The following is a 25,650-nucleotide window of genomic DNA, read 5'->3' on the forward strand; positions in this document are numbered from 1 at the left end:
AACCCAAATGGAGAGCTAGATTAAAGTGGTAACGGCTACTTTAAAAGCAGTCTACACGTAGAGAAATTTGAGCACCGGGGCGATGGCATGCCATTTCCTCTCGCCTCTACCCCAGAGCAGCTCAGTCTCATCCGCCTTGTGTCACGCTGAAGGGCGGGTTCCTGAATGCTAGCGTAGTTCAGCAAAATAACCTATATACTTCATTAAAGTGCGTTTTAAATCCATAACTACAGCAAGTATTACGATTACTAAAACCAAACTTACTCCCAACAGCACTACATTAGAGTTAAGTACATACTGGTCCCGTGACGCAGATTCTAAATCCTAACATTATTCTTAACCCCAACCCCTTATATTTCCAATACTAATCATGAAAAAACCTTTTCAGCGACAATTTAGACCGATTTAATTTAAGAGTAGCTTTAGAGTCGAGACGTTTAAAGAACAATTTCACATTAAAAGTCTGACCAAACCCTTTTGAACTAAAATCCGTCAGTGGGAGAGGCTGCACAGAATGTCTCCATTCACTTTCATTGTTTTGGGGGGAAAAAGAGAGTGAATGGTCACTGAGACTGTTATTCTGCCCAACCTCTTTTCTATTTCATGGAAGAAAGAAAGTCATATGGGTTTGGTCGAATTTAGGTTTATGGGTGAAGTATACCTTCAGTTCAAATGGTATTATTTTCATAATTCCCACGGTCTTGAGATATCAGTGAATTGTAAAATTATGGTTTCCTAACATGGCAAATAACCAAAAATTTCAATAGTTAATAATAAAAATGTAATTGAATAAGGCTCTTAAATATTTAGCAGTCCAGAAATTACCATTGTGAGCGTAGTCTCAATTTATTTTAATGTCAAAATGTTTTTTTTTTTAATGGTTTTACATTTTTTAAACAGAATACATACAAAGAAGATTCTAACGTAAAACATTGTAAAAAAAATAAGCACGCCACAAGTCTGAAACACAAACACATTTTATGATAAAAATCATACATTATCATTTTGCAATCTGTACACTGCAAGAAACTGCGTCAGAAGACAAACTTTAAAAATGAAAAGAAAACAAATGAAAAGGACATTCTGATCAAGACTACCCATTTCAAGAACACTTAGCTCCACAAACTCATCAACCTAGTGACATATTTGACACTTTACATCAATACTGTTGACAATGCAATACACCCAAAACATCTGATGAAAGAGCAGATTTTTAGCATGTTAAAATGTGTGTGTACTGTATATTAAAGCATGCAGGTTTTGTAGACTAACTATTATGGCAGCAAAAAACGACTCTTATGTTAAACATGGACCTTGTTTTTAACTTTATCTGGATAAGTTATAACAGAGGTCTGCAATTGTGGCCAGCTGAAAAACATTGGTTGAAAGCTATGTTTTTATCAGATACATGGTGTGTTGCATAAGCATATTTAGCCTCAGCAAGCAACTTTTTCCAGTAGTACTGTGTTTGATTTTATCGATTTCTGTACAGAACAGTTAAAATAGGGTCATATTTTTCTTTAAAGTTCCACTTATGAAATATTTTTAATACCATCTGTCAACTGTCCATGCACCAATTCACCTTCACAATATGACAACATCCCAGCATATAACATTATATACCCGACACATTGCATGCTTCCAAGTTGCCGTTCCAAAACGCCAACCTCCTGTTTTTCAAAATAGCATATATCTTTTTTCACAAAGAAAATATCTGTATCTATATATCTTTTTGTTTGATCTTAAACAATATGGGGCACAAAACCTAAAGAAGAATAGTAGATTACTAAGGAAAAAAGAGACACAGAAGTCTCACAATCTCAAGTGCTTAAAGCATTAGCAGTCAATGTGACATCTATATTCCTAAGTTTCCTAAATAAAACTTGAGACTGCTCATGACATTTTCTTATGCCTCACATGGGGTTTAACTTTAAAAATAGAACAAAATCCACACAGTGAGAACATTAAAAAGCAGGTAGGTGCCAAATGAAAAGTGCATGGGGCAAGAATGGAAAAGCTAAATACAGATGAACCACTGAAACAAGAACAATAAAAAACTCAGGGGAAACAGGCACAGTCAGTATCTGAGTCAAGGAACAGAACTGATTTAGTCAAAACAGGCATGAAATAAACACCATTTCTGTATTTAAAGAAGAGTAATCTAAGACATGTAGGGCACGACAAGTCAAAGGCACAACACTAGACAAACAACTGGGACGGAGAGAGACTTAAACAGCGCCACCTAGATTTGAATCCAGGATTCTTCTTTGAAATTAGATCTTAAACCAATTTGAACAATGGAAATGTACAATAGGATCCCATGAGAGAGCTGAGATCCTGTTATAGGGGCTTCAATGACTAATAATTGGGGCTAAACAAATAAACTCTCTCTAGGAGGGGGAAAACATTAACACAACGGAAGAAATGGAAAGCCAACAACCACAAAGTAGCTCACAGACTCAAGTACTTTTCCTCCTTGATATGATAAACCAAAGGACATGAGTTTAAAGAGGTAAAATGAGTCCACGTACATGATGCCATCTTAGACTGACCCCTAGATTCAACAATATTTCATCGATGGATAAGAACCAAATAACCAAAATACAGCCTGGATACCATTAAAATACTGACAATTTGTGATGTAGAGAAACCACAATGTAAATATTGAAAAACTAAATACAGGAGATAAAACAGGAGATCAAGTTTATCTGCTGCTAAACAGGAGTGGGCAACCAGTTTCAAAGACGGAGCTTCAATGTTAAAATGAAGCAAATATAAAATGATTTACCTGAAATGATATTAGATTATGAAATTAAAATGAAATGGCAAAAGCGTTCCATAATAAACAGAGCCCTTTACATTCAAAAACATTCCACTGACGTGATCAGACTTTAAACAAAAACGAGTTAAACAGTTAAATAGCCAAAATGTTATGAGAAGAGTTAGATCTGGTGTCAAAAAAATGCAACAAAGAGCCACTAATGCAGTTTTGCCCTGACTCAAAACTTGTGGGCACTTTGTTCAACAACAAAGGTCTCCTGAACCACCTGGACTATGTAGGCCTGATACATCTATACAAAAAGTCTCCTGTTTTTTTTTTTTCTTCCAGTCATCAACAAAGTGTTTAAAGGAAAAACACAACCAAACAATTTCATCTCGGCAACCAGGCTTTTAAAAAAAAGTACATTAGGGGTCGATTCAGAACCTTCCCCAATCAAATAGAGAAACTCATCTTGATAAACACAAAAAACGACCACTATGGTACAGATATCAACAATTACATGACTTCCGTTCGGCCTCTTCATAATACATATGTTTTGAATATACATAATCCTCACATGCCCTAAAACCACATATTTTGTCATTTTTTTAATTTCCTGTTTTGAAATATCCACAGCGACAAGGCAAAAAAATAAAATAAAAATCCAAGATGACAAAAGTCAACCGGAGCAAATTGATAATGTCAGACATCTTCACAGCGATGGACAAGGGATTTGTGGCATCTGACCGGACAATTGGCAGTATGAGTTCTCCCTTCTCCTCTGGTCCTTTCCAGATGGGTAAATGGGTAGTTAACAAAAGAAGCATGCCCCATAGAAGACAAAATACTGCATGTTCAAAAGCCGCTGTCTTCGTTTCATCAGTTGCGCCATCTGCTGTGCTCTCTGTCTGACCAGGCAATGGGAAATGAATGCTGAAATGATGCTAATGATTTACAGTGTAAGTTCATGTGGCTGTTATGAGAAGCTGTATTGACTGTCTATCTTGCACGCCATTTGGAAGTCCTGAGGAGATTATGGTCATGTGAACACAGCCGAACCAACAGGAGCAACTGAACACCCCTTAAAACAGCAGCTGTAAAGATTATGATGATACTGACCGGGATATGCAGAGGATGATGATGATGATGATGATGAAGTCTGCATAAATAAGCATTACGATGAATGATGACTCCTTCTCTGTAATCCTCTCTCTGAGCAGTCTTGCATCAAATGTAATGGTCTGAGGTTTAACCTTGGACACATTTTTGATAAGTCAGTAATAGGGCTGATAGTTAGTGGTGGTGCTGATCGGTTAATGTTGCAGCACTGCAGGGAGGAGGGGGACTGAAACCCCCACAGTGGAAAGGCACAAGGGAGGAGGGGAGGGTGAGGTGGGGGTGGTGGGCTGATGAACTTGGTGTCAGCTGTATGGTGGAGGAGGATCTGAAGAAAAGAAGTGAGGGATGGGACATCTGTGTGGGCTCAGGCACCAGGTTCCTCACATCCTGGACCCCCTCTCCTGAAGAATCTGTGGAAGAAACATGAGGATAATGATGAGCTCTACCATTTAAAATATTTTCTCATCAGTCTGCTATAGCAGTTAAGGAAAATTTATATCCTCTTTCATTTTTTAAATAAAAAAATTATATAAATACAGTGTGTGTGTGTGATTTCATTTTTTAAATAAAAAAATTATATAAATACAGTGTGTGTGTGTAGTAAAGAGAAAATAACCATTGAATTTATATTGATTTTATAATTATGAGGTAATTCGGGAGTTTGCATTTTTTGTATGCAATATTTTGTGCTATAGGGATGTGACACAGGTGGGGAGCAGTTTCAGGATCCAACATATCGTACTATCACGATAGAGAAATTTGGCCGAGAAATTTGAGCACCGGGGTGATGGCATGGCATTTCCTCTCGCCTTTAACCCAGAGCAGCTCAGTCTCATCCGCGGTTCCTGAATGCTAGCGTAGTTAAGCAAAATAACCCATATACTTTATTAAAAAGTGTGTTTTATTATATTTTCACACTGAGGAGAAATGAGGGACTTATATGCAACTATTACAGAAGGTCCAAACGCTCACTGATGCTCCAGAAGGAAAAATAAAGCATTAAGAGTTGTGGGTTGAAAACTTTATGAATTTGAAAATCAGGGGAAAGTTTACTTATTTTGTCTTCTGGGAAACATGTACCTATCTTCTGTAGCCTTTGAAGGGCAGTACTACATTAAAAGAAATATGATATTTAGGCAAAATAAGGAAAATATACACATCTCCATTCTTCTCAAATGTTTTTTTTACTCCCTGGTTCTTAATGCATCATTTTTCTTTCTAAAGCATCAGTGAGATTATATATTAATATGGCTATTAAAATAATAATAATAATTATTACTATTATATTTTTTATTATTATTATTATTACTAACGATTTGGGGGAAATCCAATTGTGTTTTCGAATAAAAGTTTTTAAAATGGCATAAAAAAAAATAACATGTGTTTGTTTATAGGGATGCATATTTTGGCCAAAATTTTGAGACTATATATCAATATGGCTATAAAACAATGATAATTATAATTAGTAATAGTAGTAAGTGGGTTAGATAGTGAGATTGGGATTTCTGGCATTCCTCCGTCTTGGTTTAGGCCGTATCTTTCTGGACGCACTCAGCGTATTCAATTAAAAGTTTTCAGATCAAGAACATCTACAGTCACCACTGGAGTTCCCCAGGGTTCTGTTTTGGGCCTGCATCTTTTCATTATTTATATACTCCCTCTTGGTTACATTTTGAGGAAACATGGTATTCATTTTTATTGTTATGCAGATGACACCCAACTTTACCTGTCTGCCAAACTCACTGGTTCTTTTCCTCCACCATCTTTGTCCAGCTGTTTAGCTGGAATTAAAGATTGGCTTTCAGCTAACTTCCTGAAGTTAAATTGCAACAAAACTGAGGCCCTACTTGTTGACACTAGATCTGTTTAGTCTAAATCTAATTGTTTTTCCTTGTTCATTGACAATAATGCAATCTGTCCTTCCTCTCAGGTTAAAAGTTTGGGTGTTATCATGGATAGCACACTATCTTTTGAAACTCAAATTAATAATATCACACAGACTGCATACTTCCACTTGCGTAATATTAACCAGATCTGTCCCTTTCTCTCAACCAATAATACAGCAGTTCTTGTTCATGCACTAGTCACTTTATGTATAGACCACTGTAATGCCCTTCTCACTGGTGTTATATATAATTTGCTGGTTAAGCTCCAGTTGGTTCAGAATTCTGCAGCTTGTGTTCTTTCTAGAACACCCTCTACTGAGCACATTTCTCCAGTTCTTCAGCAATTGCACTGGCTTCCAGTAAAGTATCGAGTTGAATTCAAGATCTTTCTACTTACATAAAAGGCACTTTATAATCTTGCACCCTGATACCTTACTCAATTTCTTCATGTTTACTTCCCTTCACGTGCTCTCAGATCCTCATGTTCAATTTCTCTTGTGGTACCTCATATTCAACTATCTACCATGGGTGCCAGATCTTTTGGCTATGCTACCCCCTGCCTATGGAACTCCCTTCCCCCGATATTCACAACAGCGACTGCCTGCTGACTTTTAAAATGCGTCTTAAGACATATCTTTTTATACAGGCTTTTTAATAATGTTTCATTGAGTCTTTACTGCACTTTATCTGTATATGCAGAGTGTTTTTGTCTTGTGAAGTGATTTGTATTTTATTTTTTATCTGTGCTTGCTTGTGAGGTGATTAAATAAAATGAATTATTATTAGGTAATTTGTTATCAAAGTTTTTAAAGAAATTATACTAAATAAGGAAATATGAAAAACTGTTCATTGTACCTTAGCCTTCTCGGTGGGCTCGATAACAATCCCGTTAGTTGAGTTGTTGAGCTCCCGGGAAACAACGCACAGGAATTCGGCCTGGTCCTCGTTGCCATAGTTATAGGAGGAGCCGATACTTATGAGCTTGAGATAGACAAGTTGAGTCAAGTTTGTACCATAGCAAACAGATAAGGAACAAAAACAGTGGCTTACGTAAGTCCCAAAGAAATGTGTAGACATATTCTGTTTTTCAAAAACATCTACAATCGGTACAATTGTAAACTTCACAAAAAAAATGGAGGGACATGACTGTGTAAGATCATGTGTAATGAAAGAAACAACCTGTTAAGATAAAGTGGCTATCTAGAGATCTTCTGTATGTCATAGTTAAAAGATGCTACAATAAAATACTGCTATAATACTCCAAGGATCTACACCTATACTAGTCAACAGCACCACATGTTTGGGAAGTGAAGAGAAAACAATACCTACCTGTTCAAACTTCCATCCATCTGACATAGTGGAAACCATCTGAGTGAGCTCCTCTTCTTGACATTGTAATACACGATACACATGCTTCACAGGGCCCTGTAAAAACAGTAATATTCAGAATTAAGGGCTAAAACAGAATTTTAAGTCTGTATGAAGCTCCACAGGTTTTGGAAACATCCTTTAATAGAATAGTTTGGCCAAAAAATTAATTTCTTTATTTACTCGCCTTAATGTTCTTAATTTTTATGACTTTATGACAATATAGATATTGAACAGAATGTACTTTTTTCTATACAACGCAAGCATACATTTCCATTGTATGCAAAAGAGGAGCATGCACTTTCTTCAAAACATCTTTTGCACTCTACCGAAGAAATAAAGTCATACATGAGGACATGAGGGTGATTCTCAAATCATGTCTAGAAGTCTGTGTTTGTCTACACTGAAGGTTGCGATACATCTTAAATGTTGATTCAAAGAAGGTTTGCTGTTCACAAACAGTTCTCGAATGAGGAACATGCTGATTTTGATGAACTTTTAGACAGAGTGCTTGAAGATAGACAATGAAATACCTCCTTTGAGCAATCCAAGTAATTCTAGCAAATCTGCTGACAGATTGCATAGCTGTGTTCCAAAAAACATGCCCACAAAGTATTCTGTTGTTTTCCCACATACCTGAGACGTTCTGTTTTCATTGTCTCGTATTCTCTCCTTCACCAGCCTCACAAGTGACGCAATGTTGTAAAACTCTGCTTCCTCTAGAACACCTGCAGTGGTCAGAAAATCAGTGAAAATCTATCATGTGGTTACTGCTTTATAATAAAAAAATATCCATAGTCTTAAAAACATAGTTTACACATTAATGAAAATTCAGTCAGCATTTACTAACCCTCACTTTGTTCCAAACCTGTATGACCTTTTTCTGCTATGGTACACAAAATAAGATAATTTGAAGAACTTTTCAACTGTGTTTGTCCATACAATAAAATCACTGGGGTCCAACAACATTGGATTCCACTGACTTTCACTGTATGGACAGAAAAACACTGACATTTTTCAAAATATTTTATTTTGTGTATAACAGAACAAAAAAAAAAGGTTTGGAACATGAGGTGAGTAAAAGATGCCAGAACTAGCCTTTTAACGCTACACCCATGCCAATAAAAGATGATTATTAGGAATTATACACTACTATAGGACCAAACTGATTAATAATAATAAAAAAACACATCACACAATAATTGCCATCATCACAATTTGGAGCACTGACACACACACACACACACACACACACACACATTTTAACAAATAACTTTTATTGCACACACACACACACACACACACACACACACACACACACAAAACCACACAATTTTTAGACACAGACTGTAAGCCTTTCAAGATCTCACAAGTCCTGAAGGAAATTATCTCTTAATTATCTCTTACACGAGTACACTGAGGTCAAAAATGATGTTTCTAAATGAAACTAGGTCATTACTGTAAAAGTTTTTGAGGGCAGCATGCCCAGATCATCTCACCCTCCTCAGCAAGGTTCTTGTTGATGATCAACTTCCCATGCCTCAAGTAGTTCAAGATGGGTCCGAAATATGTGGGATCCCTGTCAATCAAATATGCTCCTGTCTCATCCTGTGAGAAAAGACAACCAACAGTGTGAACACTGCTTGTTGCAATTGCAATTTAATTTTCATTTAACTTCATCATCACTGTTGTGGTCACTGCAGTTATATTGCTGAATCATTTGTGAAATCCCCTTGACAAACCACTGATTCAATTAAAGTCATGTGAACGTCACTCAAGCAGCAGGTAAAGTAATGCCTGATTATCGAGTGAGTGAGAATTTAAAGAACCCAGTTAGTGAGTCCATTCAGTCTTCAGAAGTACACTGAATGATTTTAGTAAATTAGTGCAGCAACAACAGCATTTTCAAATGAGCTGCTCTGGTGATTTTGAAACTTCAAACTGTGGTTGCTATTTTTACATAAATTAACACTTTGGAGAGGAAATCCTCTACAGAACTGTAAATAGCACTTACCCTGCTATAAAATACAGTTCAGGCTTGTAGCTGTGTTTTAGAACATTAAATCTAGTTTATAGATCCAACTGATAAAAGCTAATATACCAATCTTGGAACAGAAACCAATTTATCAAAAGCAAAGGTAGCCAAGGAGGTTCATTTTAACTTCTTTCTAGCTGGTCTAAAATGGACATTAGCTGGTCACTGGCTGGTCCAACCAAGTAGAACATATTGGTAAAGCAACAAATCAGCTACCAGATGGTCATCTTGGTGGTTAATGGATTGAAAGGTAACTGGTTAACCAGATAACGACCAGCCTGCAGCAGATAATAACAAAATAGACCATCTAGAAACCAGCTACAGAAACCCATCTACATTAGTTCACCCAAATTTAAAATTCTGTTATCATTTAATCATCCACTTATTGTCTTCTGTGGAACATTAAAGATGATATTTTGAGAAATGTGTCAGTGTTTTGCCCATACAATGAAAGGCAATGGCAAACAAAATTGTTTGGTTAACAACACTCTTTGGAATATCTCCTTTTATGTTCCACGTAATAAAGAATGTCACACAGGTTTGGAATGACTTGACAGTGTGTAAATAATGACATGCATTTCATTTTTGGATAAAATATTCCTTTAAACCAGATTGTATTTCTTTTATACGGGATTAAACTGGACCTCACACGTGCAATACAAATAACACGCATACAATCCTGTGTGCTTGCTTAGCCCTTTGTTGTGATAAACAGTAAAGTATGTTCAAGCGCCAGCAAAAGACAGTGTAAAGAAATACTCTTTGAGGGAAGCAGTCTATCAGCGGAAGTTAAAGGCAGATTGTAAGTGTATTTATTTCTTGTCTCACTAGTGTTTAGTTCAGTTGTCATTGCTAGGAAATTCTAGTTTAGTTTTGCTTGTTTGTTTGTCCTGCTGAAAAAAAACAGCATATGCTGGTTAGGTATGTTTTGATGCTGGTTTATACTGGTCCTTTTGCTGGTTTATGCTGGTCCTTTTGCTGGTTTATGCTGGTCCTTTTGCTGGTTTATGCTGGTCCTTTTGCTGGTTTATGCTGGTCCTTTTGCTGGTTTATGCTGGTCCTTTTGCTGGTTTATGCTGGTCCTTAGCTGGTTTTGCTGGTCCTTTTTCTGGTTTATGCTGGTCCTTTGCTGGTTTATGCTGGTCATGTGCTGGCAAAGGACCAGCATAAACCAGCATAAACCAGCAAAAGGACCAGTATAAACCAGCATCAAAACATACCTAACCAGCATATGCTGTTTTTTTTCAGCAAGGTGTGTTGAGATATGCTAAAGTTGCGTCTGGTCTTGTACTATATCACATACCTTGGTCCCGTTCTTCATACATCATTTAATACATCGGAGATGATTTGAAAGATGCCAGATCTTCTAATCGTGATAACTGATCTCTGGCTAATTTGGTTCTTCAAACGAATTTGTGTATTTGATTAAAATTATCTGGATTAAGTTGTCTAAGATGACTGTGTTCTCGTGTTCCCCAAAAAGGGCAGATGTAGCGACACTCGAAACTACAATCAGCAATCGGCTGGCGGCAAGACTGCAATGTAATGATATCATAGCCTAATTAAAAAGACACCTGACAGAAAAACAGCCAAGCGAACAAAACTACATAAATGTTATAATAGATAAATGAAATGTGTTTTTAATTTATTTGTAATTTTTGTACATGATTCCCAAATATTTATATTCATGATTTCTAGTACTTGTACAGGCTTTACATTTTTATTTTAATGTTGTAATTAGCAATTCATTTAATTTTATCTTTAAAGCGGATTTGTTTCTTAAGGGTCAAGGTCAAGTTATCGGCATCTCCTGCGCTCCGTCAAGCCACTCCCATAATATCTGTCATCACTCAAATGAATGCACAACTCATTTATCTGTACAGCATGTGTGTAAGACGCCAAAACAATTATTAAGTAATTATTTTATCAAAAATAAATCTTTCAATGAGTAAAACTGGCTGTGTCTATATCATTATAGACTACACAACATTATTATATTATTTTCAAATTCATTTTTAAATTGTAATTATTTTAAATTACTGTCCCTGGATCAGTAGGGTACTCTTGTAATAAAGTAACAGTGGCTGGAACAGATTTTAAGTATTTTAAAAAGATGCAATCTAATCCTGTTTACATGAAATAATCCTGCTCCCGAGCAGGTTTAAGTTTACAGATCTGTTGAAGTGAAGTGACGTGACATACATCCAAGTATGGTGACCCATACTCAGAATTCGCGCTCTGCATTTAACCCATCCAAAGTGCGCACACACAGCAGTGAACACATACACATTGGCACACACCCGGAGCAGTGGGCAGCCATTTATGCTGCGGCGCCGGGGAGCAGTTGGTGGTAACCCTTGGATTGCAAGTCCAACACTCTAACTGTTAGGCCACAACTTCCCCATGACAGCAACTCCAGGATGAGATTTGAAGAACCAACCAATCCAAGATAATGCCAAATCATCAACAATCAAATTCAGCTAACTGAGTTAGTGATATATGAAGAACGGGCCCCTTATCAGTGTCGTGCACTTGCTTAGCCCTTTGTTGTGATAAAAAAATGTGTGTTCAAGCGCTAGCAAAAGACAGTGTAAAAAAAAACTCTTTGAGAGAAGCATTCAATCAGCGGAAGTTAAAAGCAAACCATAAGTGTATTTATTTCTTGTCTCACTAGCATTTAGCGCAGTTGTCGTTGCTAGGAAATGCTTGTTTTGTTTAATGTGTTGAGACGTGCTGAAGTTGAGTTTGGTCTCGTACTGTATCGCATACCTTTTCAGTGTTGTGCGCTTGCTTAGCCCTCACATTTCACTGCTGGTTATATATGCTCTATATAATAGTGTATGTGACAAATATAAATCTTGAAAAAAATCTTGAATCTTTTTTCTGATAAATAGTAAAGTGTGTTCAGCTGAATTCAATTTCCGTTTTGTCAAACGGATTTAAAAAAGGTTAGTATACCATGGCAGCAGTCGCAGCAGCCCTCATGTGAAGACTGAAGAGTGTAAAGACCATGACTGCACCATGCAGGGACACCGGCAAGGGACATAAGTATTGCATTTGACTCATCTTCTTTTCTACACCTTGTTTCACTTCTGTTTCAGTTTTTATGACCAACTCTTACTATGTGTTTCCATATCCCTACTATTACTACCACTCGCAAACCACGCATCATCCTGTGCACTTCGCCTATGTCTGCTAATACACTACTTTCTTTTTCTGTTGGTCTCTGGAATTGTTAATCTGCAGTAAACAAAGCAGATTTCATTACATCTATTACTAGTCATTCAAGACTAAACCTAATGGCCCTGACAGAGATGTGGGTCAAACCACAAGACACTGCTACATCTGCAGCCCTCTCCTATAATTTCTCATTTTCCCACACTCCCCGTCTGACTGGAAGAGGTGGAGGTACTGGTCTGCTTATCTCTAATGATTGGAAATGTATTCCTTTACCTTCTGTAGGTATTAACAGCTCCTTTTAAATAGATTCAGTCACTATTACCCACCATTTTAAAATCCATTTTGTAGTTGTTTATCGAGTAGTTGTAGCTGTTCTGTTGTCTGTGTTTCTTTGTCTGAATATGGCACTTATCACTTGCTGTGTAGTATCGGCGTTTGTTATCATGGCATTTTAATGAGTATGAGTACAGGAGCTCAGTATCGGGCCTGATACCAGCATTGTATCAGTGCATCTCTACTTTTATTTACACTAAAAACCCCTTTAATTCAGGTGAGGAAGCCTGCGTTTTGAGTGGCACTGCATATCCTGTCATGCCGGTGACTATGTCCCACTGCAATAGATGCATTTTGCAGTATTAAGGTTAACGATTAATCGAGTAATTGATCGTTAATTTAAACAATGATCAAAAATTGAAATAATCGAAAATTGGCATCCCTATTCCTGACACAACACATACATCATCTTCGCTTCCTCCTCCTAAACAGTTATGATCTCTTGATGCTAACAGTGCTACTGATACTTTCACTCTCTGAGGCAGAAGTCTCCAAACTCATCCTTTCTAATCATCCTACTGCTTGTCCGCTTGATCCTATACCACCTCATCTCCATTAAGCCATTTCTCCTGCAGTTGTACCTGCATTCACTCACATCAACACATCCCTTCACACTGGTGTTTTTCCCTCAGCATTTAGACAGGCTCGTATAACCCCACTACTTAAGAAACCCACCCTTAAACCATCTCTTTTAGAAAACTACAGAATGGTTTCCCTTCTTCCTTTCATTGCAAAAACACTTGAATTATGTGTGTTCAACCAAGTCTCTGCCTTTCTCACACAGAACAACCTCCTCGACAGCAACCGGTCTGGTTTCAGAAGTGGACATTCAACCGAGACTGCCTTGCTCTCAGTAGTTGAAGTCCTAAGACTGACAAGAGCAGATTCCAAATCTTCAATACTTCTCTTGGTGGATCTGTCCGGTTCTGTTGGTTGGTTTTACATCCAGATCCTCCTGTCAACCCTATTGGCAAAGGGCATCTCAGGAACTGCATTCCAGTGGTTTGAGTCTCACCTCTCAGATAGGTCCTTCAAGGTATCTTGGAAAGGGTGAGGTGTCCAAGTCTCAACATCTAACTACTGGGGTGCCTCAGGGCTCAGTTTTTGGACCACTTCTCTTGTGTCTACATGGAATCACGATGTTCTGTCATTCAGAATCAAGGCTTTTCATATCACTGCTATACTGATGACACTCAACTCTACCTCTCATTCCATCCTGATTATCCAACGATAGCTGCTCACATCTCAGCTTGTCTAACAGACATTTCTTACTGGATGAAGGACCATCACCTTCAACTCAACCTTGCCAAGACAGAACTGCTTGTGGTTCCATCAAACCCTTCATTTCATCACAATTTCACTATCCAGTAAGGCACATCAACCATAACACCTTTAAAAACAGCCATAAACCTTGGAGTTGTGATTGATGAACAGCTGACTTTCTCAGACCACATTGCTCAAACTGCCCGGTCCTGCAGATCAGGCCCTTTCTTTCAGAACATGCTTCACAACTCCTTGTTCAAGCTATTGTTCTGTCCAAGCTGGACTACTGCAATGCTCTATTGGCAGGTCTTCCAGCCAGTTCTATCAAACCTTTACAATTAATTCAGACCGCGGCAGCAAGATTAATTTTTAATGAACCGTTTATCAATTTGCACTGGCTACCAATAGCTGCTTGAATGTGTTATTTCCTGTGAAGTATGGTTCTTTTTAATGTGTTTCTGTGTTCTGGTGTTGTTTGTTGTCTCTGCTTTTTTATTTCTTGTTGTCTGTGCAGATCGCAGACTCCTGCTGCAGATTTCCAGGCTGCTGATTAGCGTCAATATATAAGCGGAAGAGGAGGGAGAGGGGAGACAATTAGTTTTGTTTGATGTTTTCCTTTGTGTCTTCATTCCCAGACCCAGTTGCTGTGTAACTTGGGCGACAGTCAGACAAACAATGTAAATATACAATGTGAATATACTTGTGAAGGTATTTGTAAGGAGTGGGCTGTCCCTTGCTTTTTATCTAAACCTTTTCTCCTGTTTTGGTGGTTAGACAGGGAGAAGGGTAGTGGATAGTTTTTTTTGGGGAGGGGGGCTTTTTCTTTTATAAAGTAAGTTAGTTTCTTCTTAAATTAGTTAACACTTGTGCTTAGGGGTGTGCGATATGACGATTTTTGATTGTGGATGACAAAAATTTTCGTAGTACAAAAATATCGTAGTATCGTGCTACAGTGCACATTCTATCAGCTGCAGTTCTGGCGCCTCCATCATATACTGTACAACACCACATGTAGTCACATCAGTGTTGACTCAGCGGTAGAGTTACTCTTACAGGAGTTACGCTCTCATTATTTGCATGTGCTTTTAAATGTTTCATTCGTGCGCTGGTCTGACCTGTGCTTTTTCTGAGTGCTGCATACACCCGAAGCGCGTGCTAAAGCCTGTCAAACAGCACCTGATTATTGAACTAAGTTCTTTTGCGCTAATACTGTCAAAACACACAAGGTTTACATGTAGATGCAGTTGGTTATGTCTAAAGTTAAAGTAAACAGTTGAGAGAAAATCTTATACGTGCCTGTATATTAGATGTGTGCAGGTCTTAAAGGGACAGTAGGACTATTAAACATGCGGCTGTCATTAAAGGGATAGATCACCCCAAAATTTCATTTGTCAAATATTTACTCACTGTCACGTTGTCCCAAACCTGTATTAATTTCTTTCTTGTGCTGAACACAGAAGAAGATATTTTGAAGAATGTGTGTAACCAAACAGTTACTGGTCCACATTGAATTTTATAGTAGCAAAAAATACTATGGAAGTCATTGTGGACCAGCAACTGTTTGGTTTTCCACATTCCTCAAAATAGCATTAATGTTCAGAGAAAGAAAGAAACTCATTCAGGTTTAAAACAACTTTTAAACGAGTAAATTGTGATATAAAAATAAAACACTATGACAGAATTGACAGACAGCTGACAGAATTTTTATTTTTGGGTGAACTATTCCTTTAACGTTAATAAAACAACAAAACAGAGAAAAATCACTCGCTGCTCTTGACTGAAGAAATTTAATGCAGTTGATTTAGGAATCAGTTTATATAGTGTTTTATTTTTATATTTGTTCATTCAATTTCTTGAATGCTCCTGCTAAATACACCTATTGTACCTGAAAATAAAGCACTGTTTGTTTTATTTGTATATTATGTGTAGTTGCAATGTGTATCTTTGTCATTCTTTCATAAGATTTTTATCTTCGCCCTCTTTGGCATAAATATCTGCCATTATTTTATTTTTTGTTACCTTGAAAGCCTTTGTCTTTATAATAGGGAAATTAGTTTGGCTGTAATGCTCAGACAACTTGCAAAATAGTAAAATCAACATGACAAAGAATCGTGATAAAATCGTGATATTTCTAAAATAAACCGTGATATATTTTTTCCATATCGTCCACCCCTACTAGTGCTGTCAAAAGATATTTATTTATATCTATATACATAATAAATAATCACAGTACACACACATATATTATGTAAACAAATACTTTTATTTTGGATGCAATTAATCGTGATTAATCATTTGACAGCACTAGTTAACACATTGTTTTGTTTGTTATTTTTGGCCTCCCATTTCCTGAGGTAATTTGGCCTACACTTTTACTGCTTACAATTTATTTGTTTTCTTTTTGTCTGTTAAATAAAAGATTGCTTTATGGCTACCATTTTTGAGCAACAAAATGGTGTTGTGTATTGATTCTGGGTCTGGAGACGGATACATCTCCCCTCCTTTCATTTTATTGTTCATTTCTATGTTGTCCCCGAGACTAATTTAGAAACGTAACAATTGGGGGCTCGTCCGGGATTCAAAATTGTGTATTTGTTTCGTTTTGGTTGGAGGGTTAACAATTGGGGGCTAACGTTCTATTGAAAAAGGACAGCGCTCCTCGAAGGTAGGTCCAATTCTTTTTGCTTCTCCTGGTCTGTTTTGTGTGGTATTCGCTTTAGGTGGAGAGGTAGAGGGGAATGGAATTTGATTTCATATCCTTTACCCTTTCTCCATCTTTAGAAGTTTTTGAAAATTGTAGAAAAAAAGATTTATTGTTAATTGCTAAGTTTTTTAATATTATTGTACTGAGGGAGGAGACAAAGAGGGCCATAAAAGATATTTTGTTTAAGAAATTAGTGGAAGAGGGAATTTTATCAATGTCTTCAGTGGAATTCGTGGGAGAACCTGAGGGCGCAATGAGTTTTGTGCCTGAAGTTTTTCCTAACGCAGACTCAATAGAAAGTTTTGACCCTGCGATGGCAGTTAAACTTAAAGAATTGGATTTAATGATAAAAAAAAAGCAGAGACAACAAACAAAACACCAGAACACAGAAACACATTAAAAAGAACCATACATCAGAGGACATAACACATAAAATTCAAGGCAGTAATGTTTGCCTACAAAACCACCACTAGCTCTGCACCCCCTTACCTTCACATTACTTCAGACTTATGTGCCCTCTAGCTTGCGTTCTGCAAGTGAACGACGCAGTATTGTGCCATCTCAAAGAGGCACAAAATCGCTTTCACACATGGACTTTTAAATGAAATGTTCCCTCCTGGTGGAATGACCTGCCCAACTCAATCCGAGCAGCCATCTCGGCTGAAGAATCGGCTAAAAACACATCTCTTCCATCTTTATTTGACCCTCTAACTCTAGCACTCTCTATTCTAATTCTATTCTTATATATATATATATATATATATATATATATATATATATATATATATATATATATATATATATATATATATAAACTTATTTTAGACTTGCACTCTATTTATTTACTAACTGCTTGTTTTCTGTAAAATGCTTCTAATCTTTTTGCATTCTATTTGTTTTCTTTTTATTTATTATACAATTAACAAAAGCAAAATAGGCCTCTAACACTAGCTTGCTCTATTCTTTTTCTTTCGTTTTATTTATTATATAATTTTTAAAAAAAAACTTGCCACGTGTACTGCATTTAGCTTAGCTAACTTTGACTTGTTATATCACTTGCATATCATTGCTCTTTTGTTGATTTTGATTGCTTCCATTGTCCTCATTTGCTTTGGATAAAAGCGTCTGCTAAAAGACTAAAAGTAAAAGTAAATGTATGCATTATAATGTTAATGTTTTATACACATTAAAAATGACTGATTTATATATGGCGTGATGCATGCTTTACTGGTGTAAACCGAGCCTTACCTTATCCGAATCCAGATCTGGATCTTCCTGACATAATCGATACAGAAACGATTTAGGATCCCTGCACAGGGTCTGTTTGGTTGTAACAAAGTAGGTTCCCCCGACATTGAGCCGAACCCACCGAGATCCTGGTTTCTCTGTGGCTTCTGGTGATGGGGAAGTGGGGTTGCTCTTCATAGGGAACCCGAACACTGCTCTGGAGCCGGAGACCCCTGGACTGGACAAGCCGCTCCGGGGCGGAATCACCAGTGTAGGCGAGGGGAGTCTCACGGTCACGGAGCCTCTGATTTCACAATGCTCGGTCTGCTCGATGATGCCATTCGCGTTGGGCTCAACGTGCAACTCTGCCATATTTTTGCAGCACAAACAGTCAGTTCCGTCTTGATCAGACACTAAATGCCTTTATTTAGCGCTCCGCACGGCGCTGTTACGCTAAACAGGCCGGGTTTACACGCGCTGAAACCGACGGCACAAACGTTGCGGTGTGTTAGTAACGCGCAAGCGAGGCGACATAGCTTACAATTCCCAAAAAACGCTACACCGACCCGTTTTGTTTATACAAACGACCCATGCAAGCTACAAATATTATGGGTGAGACTCAACGTATCACTTCCCGGTCAAGTAAATCCATATGTGACAAAATAAAAGTCTGGACAATAATATTTGGGGGATTTTAAAGATTTTTTTATTTCAAGGATAATGTGGGTATTATTATTATTATTATATTATAAAATAAGCAATGAACATAATTTCCGGTAACTGAAATAAAGCTGAAATTAAGTAAAATATAAATATTAGACTTTAAATTAAACTTCAATAACTGCAAATGAATGAATGGAAAATGCTGCATTGTTAACTAAACGAAATAAATAAAATTAGGCCAATTAGAGCATATTTGCTCTATTCAGTGGGTGTGTATATATGTTTATATATATATATATATATATATTAAAAACGACAAAAGCACATAAATTACTAACAAAAATAAATAAATTGGAAACTAATTTAAAATATTAATAAATACTATAGTAATAAAGCAATAATTCTAAAAACACTTTAGAATTTGGATGGATTAATTCAACAAAGAATAAAAACTTTCAATTTAAAATGGTTTATTAAGCACAGAAAGTCAGAATGAGAGATTTAATCATTTTAAAATAAATAAATATTACAATAATTTTATTTCATTACCTTTATAATACAAACAAAAAAATCTTTCTTTTTTTTTTACTAAAATAATAAAACAGTGATTCACAAACACAAGCTTTCTCAGTTGTTTCATTCAGTTTTACATTGTACTGCAAGTAAAGTCTAGCTTGAATGGAATCAAAGAAAGTTTTCAAAAGAAACTTATTCGGTACAAAGTCCCATTTCATTTAAAACAGTTTCAATGTCTCTCTGTAGGTTGTGCAGAGGCTCCAGCACTGGAGTGATGTGCTGGTCCACCCATTCCTGAACTGTAGAATCTGAGTACAGCAGACGCATCTCTCCTCTCACCTCTTGCACTTGGCTCTCCACGGCATCAAGAATACTGTTGGAGGAATTGAGAGGAAAACTATGGATATATCATAAAGACCTTGTTAAAAATTCACATGAATAAGACACAGGGTGTATCACAGTTTCCACAAAAATATAAAGCAGCACAACTGATTTCAACATTGGTAAGAAGCAGAAATATTTCCTGGGTAGCAAATCATCATATTAGAATGATTTCTGTAGTCTCAAAAGACACTAAAGACTAAAGTAATGAGTGCAGAAAATTCAAATTTGCATCACAGATATAAATTAAATTTTTTAATATAGTAAAACATTTATTTAAAATTATATCAAAGTAATAATATTTCACAATATTACTGTTTTTACAGTATATTTGATCAAATAAATACAGCCTTGGTGAGCACGAGAGACTTCTTTCAAAAACATGAAACAATCTGAGCAATCACAAACTTTTGGAAAGTAGTGTAAATATAAGTATACATATTGAGAAACTTACTTTTTTGCTTGTGTTTTAATCTGTTGTGCAATAAGTGGGTTAATTGTCTTTTTCTGCCTGTGGTAGGGTGTGAACCAGCCCCTCAGAAACCTGTTATGCAAGAATGAATACAAATGTTTGGTGAGAAGTTAGCCTTAACTTCACAACCACCTTAAAACTTCAGAGGCCCTCAACTCACATATTGTTCTGAAAATGTCTCAGTTCTGCAGACTCCATCGAAGACGTCAGCTTCACTATGAGTTCAGCTAGTTTTGCCCCAGCAAAGGAGGAAGACGTCCTGGAAGACAATTTGGGACACAGAAAATTCTATAAATGAGTCTATTTTAAAGTAACCCTTGAGGTTTCTTAGTGTTACACTTACACATGCTTTATATCTTTTTAGGCATGAATATGAATATACGATACCTCTCTATGTCTTCTACATCCACAGTCCCAAGTATCTCAACCACCTTCTTTTGAGCCTCTTCAGTAAAGCCACCTGAATCACAGTGAACAGCTATAGTGAGTTAAGCATTCTTAATATTGATATACTGCGATCAATTTACCACCAAAAAAGAAATATAAATGAGTGAAAATGAAAGTGACTCACCATGCAGAAGAGTTTGCAAACAGGACCCCAGAGAGGGCAAACCCACCGGCATCAGCTCACACAAAACAGACAAGTGGTCATATCTTAAGAGGAAACAGAGAAACATACATGTAGTTAGTTGTCTTGGCCAGTAAGTGATTCTAGTGATAGTCAAGATGCCATCTAACCTTTGCCATCCAGTTAGAGCAATTCCCTGTAGCTTAATGCCAGCTGACAGGCTGGATGCTACTTTGAGCCATTGTAAATGGTTGTCCAGATGTCTCTGAGTGCTGGTCACACAGGTGTGCACAGTGGTCGAGCCTTTAAAAGAGCTGGCGACCCACTGCTGTGATATACCCGCGGACTTATATCGTTCCATAAGCATGACTGGAAACGTAAATGTAAAATTAATCAAGCATTTTCATGATCAAATAGCTCACAACATTTAACAGTAAAGTGTGTTTTGACCCAATTTACCAGTGTTCTCCACATCTAGAGTAGGGTTGTAATCCCACAACATTGGTTGCACTAATCCAACAAGACCACTCTCTAAAATAAAACCATAAATTGGATAGAAATTGTTATTAATATAATGCAAAATTTATATACAGTATAAAAGTGATAGCTATGAATTAGAAAATGCAGTATAATTCTTTTGGCATAGACTTTAGCTTGATTTGGTAATTCATTTCATTTCATGTTGAGTCAATGTGGAGGATGTGGAACATTTAAGATATTTTTGCTCAGTGAAGATAGAGGTGTTGACCTTTAATGTTTCAAGGGGAAGGAGGTGAAAGTATCATAAGCATGTAAAAAGCAACTAAAGGGAAGTGTCTGGTGTCTGACGAGAAATAAATATTGAAACATGCCACATGACACCCCGACCATTTATAGAGTGCATCCTGAGTGAACAACCCCTTAATTTTTAAATTTGAATTTTTTTAATTTTAAGTTCCAAACACACCTCCACAGCGCTCTCTCCCACCTTCAATACCACGACTGAGGTGCCCTTGAGCAAGGAACCGAAACCCCAACTCCTCCCCAGGCGCTGCAGCAAAAAATGGCAGCCCACTGCTCCGTGTGCGTGTTTACTGCTGTGTGTGTGTGCACTTTTCATGGGATAAATGCAGAGCACTAGTTCCGAATATGGGTCACCATTCTTGGCCACGTCACTTCACTTTTCTCTTTAATGCAACAAAATCATGATAATTTTCCAAAATGGGTGATAAATGTGTTAACTGCTCACCTTTAATGGTCTCAGGGGTCATGGACCTGAGCATATCATCCCACATGATCAAATTAAGGTTGGGCGTGCTCTCCTGAACACCCTTTGCCACCTTAATGACATGACTGAGGAACAGCTGGTGAACGCTCCGACCTGGAACATCTAACCAATGTTTGGACTTATCTCCATGACCGAGCATATACACCTATTATAAAAAAAAAAAAAAAGTTTTTTGATCAACAGACCAATATAAAACTAGCACCCTAAGCTTAAACATCTTTGAACAGGCAACAGTTCACTTGTAGGAATTATTATATTGTAGCCACACATGATGGGCTGTACCTCATCGGCTCCGATGTGCAGGCTGGTACTTTTAGGGTGGAGCTTCATGACTTGTTGTAGCATCTCTTGCACCAGCCTAACTCCTGCATCATGGTGTGGGTTCAGTGTGCCCAGACAGTAGTCCACCTCCCGCAGATCTCTAAACACCTCATGCTTCAGGACAAACTGATTGAGAACATTTTAAAATAGTAAAGAGTTTGAATATGCAGAATTTAAATGGATAAATAATTCTTCCTCTCGGTAAATGACTTCATCATTCATCAGGCTTCATAGTTACTTCCAAATGTCCAAATGTCTGAACCAGGGGAATGATCTCCAGCCCTCTGCTACTGGCAGCATCCTGGATAGACACAATCTCCTCACGCCTGTTTGGATAATAGCTATTTTTATCAGTCACATTTTCAGAGAGAGAGAGAGAAAAAAAAACTTATTTTGAAAATATATACTCACCTGTATGGAGGCTGAGTTGTAGATTGAAGAACTTTCAGCTCTCCTTCATAGGGAAACATATCCTCATATTCGATGAGCAAGCCATTGGCTCCAAGATCAGCAAATAGCTGGATCAGCTGTAGAAAAATAATTGTGGTTTATTCCTTAAAGTTTTATTTAAACAGTCAAAAAAAGAGTAAAAGAAGTTATACCTCAATTAAGTAGCCAATTCTAGGAGGTGCCCCTTTCAGGTCCAAATGCACAAACTTTTTGCAACTGCGCAATGACTGGTCCATATCAGGTACTGTTCAATTAAAAAATCTAGTAGCGTTTTAAAGATATTTTAACTCATACCTCATATTTAAATCACGGAATCAACAACTGGGACTGTATGTATTTTGTCATTTAATAAGTGCTGATACTGTAACTGGAAGACGTTCTCCTTTCATGCATTTCTTAATCAACCTTGTTCCTTTACAAATATGTACATTCAACTCAACGAAGCTAAGCATGAGATAGAACCTCTGTTTACAATCGTTTGCAATTAGTTTCTTCTGCTTCTTCTTGGTTTTTAACGGCGGCTGGCAACCAACGTAAATAGGTGCATTACCGCCTCCTTTGCACTGTCACGCACAGGCCCAACAACATGACAAAGTTCTTCTGAGAAGCACGACGGGCATTGTAGTTTTTTGTGCATTTTTTAACCAACAGCCATGCAGATGTAGGACTACAAGCGCCTGTATGTCCGCTCAGGACCGGAAGTTGTAAACCGTGGTTCTCTGCAAGCATGATATTTTAGAATAAAAGCGTAAATTATTATTATTATTTTTTTTAATCTTGATATTTTTAATCTCGCTAATCAAAATTAAATGTAAAGGTGGTCTTTAACAAAATCAATACTGATATATAAGAAAGTCAGCGTATAATAAAGTTTAAATGAATAATGATTCGAATTTTATTAGTCTATATTTTTATTCGAAAATTAAAGAAGTTAAATGTTAAAGTAACTGTGAAATTTAGTTTTATAGTATCTTTATTTACACTGTGAGAGCATTTTTATTTAAGATTCTGGAACAGAATTTGCAACAGAATTTGAACGGAGTAAACGTAGCAAATGTCACTCTCTAGTGGACAATGTTTTAATGTACAGTACTGGTAATATTGACATTCAAAAATTTTATTGGTAACAGCATAGTGGTTAAAATATGTAAGTTCTTTTAATCATGGAAGGGGTGATTCATAACCTGTAAACAACTCTAAGGTTACTTACATTTCAGACATGCAATAATAATTATAAACTGCTTAAATGTCACAATGTGTGTCGTCATAATTGCTTGTGGAATGTCAGCAATAGAGTAGAAACAGCCAAACTAATAATAATAATAATAATATTTTTCTGTCTTTAGATGACTAATGAACCCCTAAATAAATAATAAAAGGAAAAGGAAATTGTTAAATTGCCTGTGATCTGGGCACATTTCATTTATTAATCTGGCATGTTTGTTTTGTGTGTGTGTATATATATATATATATATATATATACATTCTATGCACACAAATGTGAACACAAAATAGGCTGTAACATTCTATGCACACAAACAGATAGAAAAATATTGGATTGTGATGTAAATAAAATACACAATACAATAAATGCAATATAAAAATGTAGTAGAATAAATCAAATTCAACACTTATTGACGTATGTACAAAAAATGTGTGACCGAGTGCTGTGCAGAACCACGCAAACGCCTCTGCGTCCTTTCCTCTGAACAGAGAGAGGATCAAGAGCCTCGCAGCACCGCGAGGGGGCCTGATGCAGTAACAAGAGCATCAGCCGTCCAAAAGAGCTTCACAGGACAGGCGGGTGTGCGCACTCACTCACCCACAGAGACTGACTGCGACTGGAAGCGCGAGGCGATAAGATCGTGTGTTTTGTGTTGCTGCCGCGCAGTATCTTTTCACGCAAGTGCCGAGGACTGCAGGGGAAAAGTTTATTTCGGAGACTCTCAAACTAACGGGCATGGCCGCTCCCAGATCCCCCTGAACGTCAGGTCAGTATGATCAGATTCTGCGTTCATTCCTATGCTTCAAAGGCGCATTGTTGCAGATATAAAGAGTTGCATTGTTGGGACCGTTGGAACTGATTGTTGCACAGCGGTTTGCTACCTTGTGGCCAGCCACGAAAGCCGCTTTGAGGATCCGTGGTCGGGGAACCTGCTATCGTGCTGCGGCAAAATGCTCCCATCGGGTCTTTAAATTGCAGTCATGTGTTTCAACACGCAGCATTGAGACCAACGCTAGTTTTATCCATTTATGTGATTTAGATGATCTAGACTTAGACCTGTGTTTATCATTTGTGCTTTTTGCTTAAACGTTGACTTGTCTTGTGAGTAATGGGCTGTCATCACTCAAAACGGCGCAAACGGATAATTAAAGTTATCATGGGTAGAGAATTAGTAGCTATCTGCATTTGGCATTGGCTATTGTTTATTTTTCCCTCTGGAAACAATTTGTACGCATTTATTGTGATGACACATTATTAGTTTGTTTCAGCGAGCTGTAATTTAGCACTGTAAACATTTCACGGGCAGAACTGTTGGTTTGTACTGCTGTTGGTTCAACTGTATTTTGTTTGAAAGTTTATGGGCCGAACCGACCCTTCCCCCTTATTTATCCCGGCCTCGCTGTCGCCTTCGTCCGGGGAGGGACTGCACCGGCGACCGTGTGGAGTGACCAGTAGCCGCTACCCAAACAAAGGCGGGTTACAAGGGGAAACGGGGCTCTCTGCTCCTGGACTGGGTCGCTGGGGGATATAGTGTCGGCTCATCTGCATCAGTAATGAATGAACCGCTGGAACAAAGACAAATAGGCTAGCCTGCAGTTTGACCTGTGAGGACCTGACGGCTGAAAATCACTTAACAAAGTAACATCGATAACGCCTGCAAGGTCACTCTGTGTTCACGGCTGCCAAGTGTCTCAGTAGATTAGACAAACAAACTCGTTTAATGCTGGCTGGCCTTGTCCACGCTTGGTGTTTGTTTGTCGACAGGAGAAAACATTTTAATCAGAAAGGGAGCCATTCTGTTTTAAGCCATCAAGATGAATGACAAAGAACCATTTCTGAGCATCAAGCCATTACGCGTACAAGACACTCTTTAAACAGCGGTTAAAAATTCATGTGGTGGTGTTGTGTGAG

At 37.4% G+C, this 25,650-nt stretch overlaps 3 protein-coding genes across 6 annotated transcripts in view; 1 reads left to right on the plus strand and 2 right to left on the minus strand.

Moving 5' to 3' along the window:
* Window positions 1-959: 959 nt before the first annotated feature.
* On the minus strand, window positions 960-18,522 carry kctd2 (potassium channel tetramerization domain containing 2). The gene is made up of 6 exons (XM_042735559.1): window positions 17,898-18,522; window positions 8,634-8,742; window positions 7,771-7,862; window positions 7,096-7,191; window positions 6,622-6,747; window positions 960-4,290 (listed from the first exon to the last, which is right to left on the minus strand). The coding sequence occupies exons 1-6, from the start codon at window positions 18,246-18,248 to the stop codon at window positions 4,261-4,263; spliced, it is 804 nt and encodes a 267-aa protein (XP_042591493.1). The 5' UTR covers window positions 18,249-18,522; the 3' UTR covers window positions 960-4,260.
* Window positions 18,523-19,026: 504 nt separating this feature from the next.
* On the minus strand, window positions 19,027-23,106 carry hexdc (hexosaminidase (glycosyl hydrolase family 20, catalytic domain) containing). Its single transcript, XM_019113678.2, has 12 exons — window positions 22,667-23,106; window positions 22,476-22,591; window positions 22,303-22,390; window positions 22,026-22,190; window positions 21,705-21,888; window positions 20,936-21,007; window positions 20,647-20,845; window positions 20,480-20,562; window positions 20,296-20,368; window positions 20,069-20,167; window positions 19,891-19,980; window positions 19,027-19,428 (listed from the first exon to the last, which is right to left on the minus strand). The coding sequence occupies exons 1-12, from the start codon at window positions 22,748-22,750 to the stop codon at window positions 19,248-19,250; spliced, it is 1,434 nt and encodes a 477-aa protein (XP_018969223.2). The 5' UTR covers window positions 22,751-23,106; the 3' UTR covers window positions 19,027-19,247.
* A 1,106-nt stretch (window positions 23,107-24,212) lies between these two features.
* Window positions 24,213-25,650, plus strand: part of arhgap12b (Rho GTPase activating protein 12b) — a 46,816-nt gene continuing 45,378 nt past the window's right edge. For 2 of the 4 annotated variants that reach the window (XM_042735561.1, XM_042735560.1), the window contains exon 1: window positions 24,213-24,505. The gene's annotated coding sequence lies outside the window, so the exon portion shown is untranslated. The remainder of the gene's footprint in view (window positions 24,506-25,650) is intronic. The other 2 variants (XM_042735563.1, XM_042735564.1) reach the window with 2 other exon arrangements.

This window comes from Cyprinus carpio, chromosome B12 (assembly GCF_018340385.1).
Source record: "Cyprinus carpio isolate SPL01 chromosome B12, ASM1834038v1, whole genome shotgun sequence".
Taxonomy (NCBI): domain Eukaryota; kingdom Metazoa; phylum Chordata; class Actinopteri; order Cypriniformes; family Cyprinidae; genus Cyprinus; species Cyprinus carpio.